The 10508-nt window shown below is 51.1% G+C and overlaps 1 protein-coding gene across 1 annotated transcript in view; it reads left to right on the top strand.

Annotated features, from left to right (window-relative positions):
* CFAP46 (cilia and flagella associated protein 46) overlaps nucleotides 1-10508 on the top strand; it is a 116351-nt gene that overhangs the window by 15264 nt on the left and 90579 nt on the right. Inside the window, 2 exon segments of the mRNA XM_023515629.1 lie at nucleotides 2622-2720; nucleotides 4826-5016. Of these exon segments, the coding sequence (XP_023371397.1) occupies nucleotides 2622-2720; nucleotides 4826-5016 (290 nt within the window).

Below are 10508 nucleotides of genomic sequence, written 5' to 3' on the forward strand. Positions count from 1 at the left end.
CTGCCTCCGCCTCCCAAGTAGCTGGGACCACAGGCGCCCGCCACAACGCCCGGCTATTTTTTGGTTGCAGCCATCATTGTTGTTTGGCGGTCCGGGCTGGGGATGCAGGTGTAGTCTTGAGTGTGGTGTGTGGCATCTGGCAAACTGGGTGCTGCTCACAGGAGGAAGGGGTCTCGAGGATAGCAGGGTGGTTTGCTGCGGGTCCCTGTCTTATCCTTGCTGAGTACCTGCCATGTGGTTAGCTCAGGTCACTTGAGAGCAGAGGCCCCAGCTGACCACCAGGAGTTTATTGCTCAGTAAAAGCTGTAGGGCCTGGCACAGTGGAGGAGACACGTGGCACAGCAAAGGGACCAGCTGGTTGTGTTTATAGCTTTGCTGAGCTGGGGTGGCTTTTAGGAAGGACACGGCACTTGACTGGGACTGCCATGGCGGGTGGGGGTGTGTGTCCAGGCTGGAGACAGCAGGTCCAGGCAGCACCCAGGACCCAAGTTCTTTGTAGGGCCCTATCCCTGAGGGCCCAGTGGCCCTCAACAACATCTGTGCCCCACCCTCTTCCGTGCCCATCCGGCCTCAGTGTTGTATCTGTGTAAGTGGCTGTAATAATCTGTCCTCTCTCCAGAGCTGAAACCAGTGCTGCCTGGGAAGGGTCCTTCCCCCTGTGGTGGGTGGTGGGGGCTCATGTAGCAGCAGCTCCCTTTCGCCACCCCCTGTCCTGCAGACCATATTTGCTGCCCTGTTCTTTGCCCCCAGTCACCTGCAGACCTCTGGCACATGTTGCCTGCTCTGAACTTCCCTCCCGAGGGTCACTGTCCCTCTGGGTGCTGTGGTATATGTGACAGTCTATCTGTGGCATTTCTTAAAGTGTCTAGTACTGGGTCTTGTCTTTATTTATTTTTTTAGAGACAGAGTCTCATTTTGTTGCCCTGGGTAGAGTGCCGTGGCGTAATAGCTCACAGCACCCTTTAGCTCTTGGGCTTAGTCGATTCTCTTGCTTCAGCCTCCCGAGTAGCTGGGACTATAGGTAGCCGCCACAATGCCCGGCTATTTTTTTATTGCAGTTTGGCTGGGGCCAGGTCCGATCCTGCCACCCTCAGTATATGGGGCTGGTGCCATACTCACTGAGCCATAGACACTGTCCAGAGTCTTCCTTTCATTAATTTTTTTTAAACTCAAATACAGAAGGTTAAAGAATAAACAGACCAAGGAAATGGGGAGAGGCCCAATACAAGGGCCCAGTGAATCACACCTCTGAGCAGGGCATGGAGATTATCAGCTCGCTCTTTTTTTTTTTTTTTTTAGAGACAGAGTCTCACCTTGTCACTTTCAGTAAAGTACTGTGGTGTCACAGCTCATAGCAACCTCCAGCTCCTGGGCTTAGGTGATTCTCTTGCCTCAGCCTCCTGAGCAGCTGGGACTACAGGCACTTGCCACAATGCTTGGCTATTTTTTGTTGCAATTTGGCTGGGGCTGGATTCAAACCAATTACCCTCAGTATAAGGGCCTGGCACCTTACTCACTGAGCCACAGGTGCCACCCAATCATCAGCTCCTTCCTATTGGGCATTGAGAATCTCATAAAATTTATTTTGAATTAAAAGTTTACTAATTTAAAATTATGAATGGTTTTTAATTTTGAAACCTTGATGCGTTTTTGAAGACTAGCCACTGTGATATCTGATTTCAAAGTTGCCCGAGTGAGTGGTAGAACCAGTTAACCTCTGCAGATGCAGAGCCCCCAACTTAGATGCGGCCTCCCTGTACATGGAAGCCTGCAGTCAAAGGCATGCCCTTAGATGCAGACACACTGGACCTGCCCCAGTGCTACAGGCACATCCTGCAGAGGACGTAGTCCTCAGAGCAGAGGTCTCCTGTTGTCCTAAAGATGTGTGACCACCAGCGACTGCGCCCACAGGGAGGGCAGCCAGTGTCTTTGTCCATGTCCAGGAGGCCTGCATCCCTCGAGCCAGAGTGGGTGGTGGCCTGTGTATTGCTCTTCTGGCTTTTATCTGGGAGTCTTTCCCTAAGACCCTTATGCCCAGAGAGAGAGAGGTGGAGTGGACGTCTTCTCTGCCAGCACAGGGCATTCAGACTCCCCAACTTTGACACAGATTCAGGCCCCTGAGCATCCTCGCTGAGGCCTGGTTACCCTACCCTGAGTCCTAGACACTGGGGGCTTGGAACAAGGTGCCTGAAGGGGTAAACTTGGGACCCTGCCCCTCGGTGGCTGCGGTGGGGATGTAGGGGGCCCAGGGACATTTCATTCTCTGGCCACAGGCCCCCACCTCAAGACAGATCCCCGAGCTTCTGCCTCCTGGGCCTAAAGCAGGGCTTTTCTTCTTGATCCCAGGCAGGCTTAAAGTAGAGAAAGCAGGTTTGCTAAGTTTTGTAAAATGAAGTTGATCTGAAGTTGGTTTAATTATCTAAAACTTTGGTATCCGTTGAAACCAATGCGCTCCCTCAACGCTCACTTACCTCTTTGCATCTCGTGTGCCTCTGTATTACCTTCTGGCTTGTCTTTGCTGAATTTCTCCCTGGAAGGGTTTTAGAGCAGTCTCTGATGTCAACATACACAATTGCCTTCCTTAAACATCTCCACACAAGCAAAACTATTTGTATCTACAGGATCCTGGGAAGCTGATTGAAATTGAATGTCTGGAGTGTGAATTAGAAGCTTTCGAAATTGAAAATAAAGTTAAACTCTACATTCGATCAGCTGTTGAGGTGAGTCTTTAGATGGCATCACTCTGCAAATGTCCCGGGACATGGTGAGAGCTGTACCTGTGCCTTACTGGTGGGTGCTGGGGACATGGCCTGGACACCACTGCTGGGCTCACCCTGGCTCTGCCATTGGGCCCTATGTGATGGCGGTGACCTGTCCCCGTAGCAGTGCAAGGATGATACCAAGGCCCTGAGGCCTGGGCCCCAGCAGCTATGGTGTGGTCCCTGACAGCTCCCAGAACCACCTCAACCTCACTGGTGGAGGGGACGGGTCCTGCAGCTTGTGTAAAGCTGCCCCCCAGCTGGTAATGCTCACCTTTGGGTGACGGCCACCCGTGTCCCAGGAGGGCTCGTGGCCAGCCTCACTCGTGTCGAGAAAGGTATCACAGTGGTGAGTAGCCAAAGTCACCACCTGCCTTAGGGTTTGCCTGGCTCGGCCTGGCGTACTCAGAACAATGGTGGGCGTGTCTAGCCACTTCACCTGAGTTGCTGGCACTTCCTCAGTGTCTCTGTTGGGGAAGCACAGACTTGTGTAGAAAGTTCCACACTGTAGGTACTGACAAGGCAGCTTCTTTTTGAAGGGCAGGTGTGGCAGTAGCAGCCATCTAAACGTCATGGTGGAGAGTTTGAGACAGTGTGAATTTGACTTTTTTTAATTTTTATTTAGGGTAGTAGGGTCTGCAATAGCAGCTACTACTAGGAAAGGGATCTAGGAATCAGTTTAAACTATTCTTTGAGAAGAATTTTGCAATTAAAAAAGAACACAGGCTTGGCACCTGTGGCTCAAGTGGCTAAGGCACCAGCCACGTACACCCAAGGTGGCGGGTTCGAATCCAGCCCGGGCCCACCAAACAACAATGATGGCTGCAACCAAAAAATAGCCAGGTGTTGTGGCGGGCGCCTGTGGTCCCAGCTACTCAGGAGGCTGAGGCAGGAGACTCACTTGAGCCCAGGAGTTGGAGGTTGCTGTGAGCTGTGATGCCACAGCACTCTACCCAGGGGGATAGCTTGAGGTTCAGTCTCAAAAAAAAAGAACACAAATCTATTAAAACAGAGGAAAGGCGAGTAGCCATTGGTGTGGAGCTGAGGCCGGCATGGCCAAGGCCTGGCTCAGGGAGGACCAGCCCAGCCCTCCCAGCCATGCTGGTCACACCCCATTGTGCCCAAAGGTGGGGCAGCTGTGCAGGCCACATGCCTGGCCTCGGGCAGCTGGACAGCGCTTGTTGGTGCTGTAAAGACTGGCAGGCAGTGGGCAGAGCTCTCCTTGCCCCACATTCAACGCGCTCTGTCTCAGCCTGGCTCTGTGCAGCACAGTTGTCATGGCTTGGCGAGTGTTTAGGCTCCTGGGGGTGTACTGTGTGTCTGCCTCTGCTGTCATGGAGATCTTTGACCAATGATTGCTGTGTGCTGGTGCCTCAAGCATGGTGGGCACCTAGTAAGTGTTTATTTGAAACACCTTTTATAGAGAACTCCTTGGCTGCCACATTTTATTATGAAACGGCAGTGGAGGCTGGCTGTGGCTATGGTGGTGTGGATTGTGCAACTGTGCCCTGCCACACCGGTGCCTGCCCAGGGCTTTGGGGGGCTGGATACCAGTTTGCAAGGCTTTGACAGACTCATTTTAACCGCCAAGCAGCCCAATGGGTTGTGAATGTCCATCATAGACTCAGATGGTCCAGGTGACCCCAAGGAGTTAGAGGCAGAGGCTATGGGGTGTGAGTAGGCGCAGGACACATAAGAGGACAGTGAGGGCATGGTGAGAACAGTCCACAGCTCTTCAGAGTCTGGCCCTTTCTGTCAGGAGAGGCACATGTAGCACAAACAGGAGAGCAGAGAGCACATGGGCCCTGCCGCACATCCAGGATTGAGGCTGAGTGGCAGGGCACACCGGCTAGTGCAAGGGGCCATGCTGAATGCTTCCTGTAAAGTCCACTCCCTTCTAGAAGGGGTCCCTCAGGCCGCAGTTGAATGTAGTGTGACGGATTTCAGACTCATGCTCTCAGTGTGCCCCAGCCCCACATGCTTCCAGGCTGACACCAGGCCTGGGAACCCCAGTGCACTGGTGTAACATCCTCATGGAGCAGCTTAGTGTCCCCTGCTCCCCGCAGACCCAGCTGAGCATCATACAGAGGCTGGACGCTGCGCTGCAGCGGGCTGCCCGCCTGGGTGCCCCGCGTGTCATCCAGGTGGTGTGCGCCACCCAGTGGAACGTCTGCCTGCCCCTGCTGCAGCACAACCTGCGGCACCACCTGCTCAAGCCACTGACCAACATCGCGGAGATCCTGGAGAAGGTGGACAGGTGGGCGCCTTGGTCCTGGCTGTCCCCAGATAGGGGCACATGGGTAGAGAGAAAGGAGGCAGAATCCTTCGATATTGTGGTTAAGGATAAAATTAGCTTGTTTGCCATAAAAGTGATGCAAGCAGAAACATCCACCTGTCCTCAGTAAGGGCTTGCATGTGTGTCCAGTGACAGGGCAGCACTCTATCCTCCTGCCCAACACAGGTTGGCCAGCTGGGTCCTCTGTGCCAGATCTGGAACACCAGAGAGTCCCAAGAAAGGATAGGACTCAGCACAGGCTTCTTTGAAGGGAGGGTGCCGGCCAGGGGTGTCTGTGCCCCTCCTCTTGAGCTGACAGAAGGGTCCTGCCACCACAGAGAGGCTGGAGTGCATCTGGTCAGGGCCTGTGGGGACGTGGTGAATCCTCCTGAATGGGATCAAGGAGAGTGTGGCAGGCCTCGCCTGGGAGGCAGCAGGCATCCAGGTGGGCTGTGCCGGGAGGAGCAGGTGCCAGGGGTATCTGTGGGGCATTTGGCCCAAGCATAGGAGGAGGTAGTGGAGCTGTGTGGATGGAGCCCAGGGAGGCCGGAGACCCAGTCTTGGTGCAGAGAATCCTGGCTTGAGAGGCCCAGAGACATGACAGGAAGCTGGGGCGGGAGCAGGACTAGGTCACCGAGGGAAATGGGGGCAGGAGTGGACTCTGGTCAGGGAGCTGGGGGGCTCGGGCAGAGCTCAGACCATGCAGAACTGAAGGGACAGAGGTGGGGGCCGTCCCATCCAAGGCCTGGGCACTGACTGGGTGCTTGAGGGCTGAGCTTTGGGTCAGTTTCCTGGTTTTCTCAGTTTTGTTTGGGGTGTCCCAGCCAGTTAGTACTGGTATGGGAATTGGCTTCCAGTTGTTCCTGTTTTTAGAGAGATTCTGGGTGTGAGCAGGAGAGAGAAGGTATGAAGGGCCACTCAGGCATAGGGGTGCTTGCTGCAGGGAGAGGCACACAGCTGCCCGCCACCTCCAGCCTCTCCTGACTAGCCAGGGCGTCTCTAGTCACCCTGGGGGGAAGGAGGGGAGGCACCAGCCTCAGTGTCTGGGTATCCCCTTCTGTCCTGGACTTGCATCTCCCTCAAATCTGGAGATGTTTGCCTGCTGTTCCCCTGTCCCTTCTGGAAATCCACATGGACGTGTGCCATGACAGGGGCCACACCTGCATCATCACTCCCTCCCCCCCAGCATGTGCAGACGCAGCTGAGTCCCTGGGTTTCCTCCCTTCTGCAGGTTCTCTTTGCTTTCACAAATACACAAGTCTATTCTTTTTTCTACTCTTTAGCCTCTCTATTCTTTTTACTTTAATTCTCATTTCCAAAAATATTCTTTTAGGTTTTTTTTTTTGTTTTGTTTTGGTTTTTTTTGGAGACAGAGCCTCAAGCTGTTGCCCTGGGTAGAGTGCTGTGGCATCACAGCTCACAGCAACCTCCAACTCCTGGGTTCAAGCAATTCCCCTGCCTCTGCCTCCCAAGTAGCTGGGACTATGGGTGCCCGCCACAATACCCGGCCATTTTTTGGTTGCAGCTGTCATTCTTGTTTGGTGGGCCTGGGCTGGATTCGAACCCACCAGCTCAGGTGTGTGTGGCTGGCGCCTTAGCCACTTGAGCCACAGGCGCCGAGCCTTTTAGTTTTTTAAGATTTGCCTGATTTTTTAAAAACTAGCTTCTTCTTGCCTCTTTTTTCCCAATAATTATTTTTGTAATTAATTATATTGAGGTATAATTTAATGTAATAAAAAGTGCATATTTTAAACACTTGCTTTGGTGAGTTTCAACAAATATACACACAGAGAACCTTCTCCTCAATTGAGTCCCCTCACCCTAAGAGCCCCGGGCTGTGCCCTCCATGTGCAGCCCGGCTGTGCTGTCTGCTCCTCACTGCAAACTCACTGTGCTGTTCTGGAGATGACAGGGAGGGAAGGGTGTGCTGTCACCGCATTGCACATCTAGTCTGAGAGTTACTCACCGTCCCTAAAAGTCACAGATGTTTCCCAAGTGTAGCAGTAGCTTTCCTGTCTCAGGACCCTTCCACACCAAAGTTACTGAGTGTCCAAAAGACCTTGCGCTTAACGCACTGCACTTACTGACACTCACTGTATTTGAAATTAAAATAGAAAACATACCAAACCCAAGGGCACATAAACATACCTTTCCTTAGACGTCAGAGTGGTGACATGCCATGTGCCTCACATTTCTAGAACATTCTTTTATGTGTATTCATGAGAAAATGGGAGTGGACATAGAAAGTAATGTCTCAGGATTGGCATGAGAGTAGTTTGACTTCTGGACCCTCTTAGAGATCCTCAGGGTTTCTGGGCCACCCTTGCAGAGACACTGTTTTATAGTATTCAGCGGCCCACTGGGAACAAAGTTGTGTGCGTGGTATCAGTGGGGAGTTGAGCTTTATTTTTTCCATATGGAAAAATACAGACTATTTCAGTTGTTTCAGAACCGTTTTTGAAAAGAACACCCTTTCTCTGTTGAATTACGTTGGTACTTCTGGTAAATGTCGGTTGACCTGTGTCTGTTTCTGAAGCCTAATGTGTTTTATGGGTTGGCAAGTTCATGTCACACATCCCAGGGGCTGTAGACTGGTAGTGAGTCTTGCAACTGGTAGTTGTGTGAAGTCTTCCAACTTATTCTTCTTGAAGGTTGTCTTGGCTGTTCTAGGACCTTTGTGTTTCCATGTGACGTTTAGGAAACAACTTGTCAACTTCTGGGGGAAACCGCTGGTGTTCTGATTGGAATTATGTTGGGTCTATAATTGATTTGGAGAAATGACATCATAATGAACTTGACCTTCCATGGGGCAAGTGCTGTGTCATCAGTGTTTTGTGGTTTTAGTGCCACACCCGCCTTGCATCAAACTTAATCCTAAGTCTTTTAGGGTTTTCTTTTCTTTTTTTTTCTTTAGAGACAGAGTCTCACTTTATCGCCTTCTGTAGAGTGCTGTGGTGTCACACAGTTCACAGCAACCTCCAACTCCTGGGCTTAGGCGATTGTCTTGCCTCAGCTTCCCGAGTAGCTGAGACTATGGGTGCCTGCCACAACACCTGGCTATTTTTTTGTTGCAGTTTGGCTGGGGCCGGGTTTGAACCCGCCACCCTTGGTATATGGGGCCGGTGCCCTACTCACTGAACTACCTGCTTTTATGGTTTTTGATGTGATTATCAATGGTGTTATCCTTTTAAATTTACATTTCTTATTGTTTGCTATTATATAGAGATGCAACTGATACTCAGATACTGACCTTGTATTCTGTGATCTTGCCAAATTCACTTACTAATCATATTAGTGGTAGATTCTTTAGGTTTTTCGATGCAGACTGTCACACCATCTGCCCAGCCCCTCTTTTTCTCACCTCTTGCATTGAAGAGGCCCCAGCCCCAGCCCCCAATTATAGCCCGGGGAGGGCCCAGGAGTCTGCTCCTCTCGTCCCTGGTCTTAATAGAGAAAGCCAGCAGTGCCCTGCGGGACAGCCGCTTCAAGATTTTTACTGATTCCTGAGACAGGATGAAGATGTTTCCGTCTTTTCCTATTTTGCTAAGTTTTTTGTTTGATTTTTTAAATCATGGATGGATATTGTATGCTGTGAAATGTTTCTTCTGCATCTATTAAAATGATCATGTGACTTTCTCCTTAATATGGAAAATTACACTGATTGATTTTTTAATGTTAACCCAACCTTGCATTCTCTACATATTATCTTTTTTTATGTATTGCCAGGCTTGATTTCCTAATTTTTTTTTTTTTTTTGAGACAATCTCACCCTAGTTAGAGTGCCGAGCCATCATAGCTCACAGCAACTCCAAAGTCTTGGGCTCAAGTGATTCTCTTATCTCAGCCTCGTTAGTAGCTGGGACTACAGGTGCCCACCACAACAACCAGCTAGTTTTTCTATTTTTAGTAGAGATGGGGGTCTCGCTCTTGCTCAGGCTGGTCTTGAACTGCTGAGCTGAAGAGATCCTCCCACCTCAGCCTCCCAAAGTGCTGGAGTTACAGGTGTGAGGCACCAGGCCCAGCCAGATTTCCTAATACTTTGTTAAAAGATTTCCCTGTGTGTTTCTGAAGGTAACTGTCTTGCATTTTGCTGCTTTTGAAATGCCTTTGTTAGGTTTGACATCAAAGTTATTTTGACTTTAAAAATGAGTTGGGAAGTGCTTTGCTAAATCCTTTGCTTTCTGAAGGAATTTGTATAGTATGTAATTTTTTTCCTTGACTATGTGATAGAATCCCAGAATGAAGCCATCTGGCCTGGGGAGCTGTTTTGTTTCATTTCTTGGGAGGTGTTTGGTGCTAAGACATCCCTGGGACTCAGAGGAAGCAAAGGTGTTCCTTTTGTCCTCCTGTCGTCCACCTGCCATGTCCCGCCATGTCTCTGCCATCGTCATTGTCACTGCCATAGTCACCGCCGCCGTGTTGTTGCCGTGTCCTTGCTGCTGTCACTACTGTGTCCCTGCCATGTCCTGCCATCATCACTGCTGTGTCTCTGCCATCATCACTGCTATGTCCTTTTCATGTCCCTGCCATCATCACTGCTATGTCCTTTTCATGTCCCTGCCATTGTCACTGCTGTGTCCCTTCTGTGTCACTGTCACCATCACTGCTTTGTCCCTAGGGCTATTGTCCCTGCCAGTGTCCTGCTATGGCCCTGGCTGGAGAAGAGCCCTTCATCCTTGGGGAGGGGCTGTGTGCTCCCCCAGCCTCCTTCTCATTTTCTGGTCATGAGGTTCAGTCCTCTGTTGCTTGATTTTTTAGTCTGGTTGTTCTAGCAATTACTGAGAGAGAGATGTTAAAAATTCCAGCTTGGTTGTGGGTTTAATCCCCTTCCATTAGCCTGCACATAGGGCCAAGCTCTCTCAGGGCAGCCTCCTCTTGCTTCACTGACCTTCTGCACTGAAGACGCTTTGCTGCCTACAGCTCCCTGGCCCGGGGTCCCTGCCTCCGACAGCGATTCAGCCAGACCAGCCTCCTCCCGCCCCGGGCAGGTGCAGTCTTCATGTCCCAGGCTGAGTCCCATGTCCCATGGTGCAGTCTTCATGTCCCAGCACAAGGCTGAGTCTGACTTTTCTGCCTAATATGGAATCCTTGGCCTTTTGGCCTCTGGCCCAAGGTGTGTCTGAGGCTGCCGTATCCCTGTGATGACCGTCCGTCAGATTCTGTTCCACTGGGTTCCTCCAGTCCTCTTGGGGATTGACTGAATTTTTTTAGAATTCTGTTTTATTTCCTCTATTGGCTCCTTGGTTTTCCAACTGTACTCTTTGGGGAAAAGATTTCTGTAGGATAGTGGCATCTGTGCCCACCTGCCCAGGGGCTTCTGTCCACAGCCTGAGCTCTGTGCCATGCAGTCCCTGCCATCTCCCCACGTCTCAGCCCTCAGCGGCCCTCCCTTTTGCTCAGATCCAAGTCCTGGCTGTTGGTGTTGTCCCGACAGGTGCTGCTCTGAGAGGTGCTGTCTTGACAGGTGCTGCTCT

The sequence above is a fragment of the Otolemur garnettii genome, unplaced genomic scaffold, assembly GCF_000181295.1.
Source record: "Otolemur garnettii isolate 467f Iridium unplaced genomic scaffold, OtoGar3 scaffold00075, whole genome shotgun sequence".
NCBI classification, from domain to species: domain Eukaryota; kingdom Metazoa; phylum Chordata; class Mammalia; order Primates; family Galagidae; genus Otolemur; species Otolemur garnettii.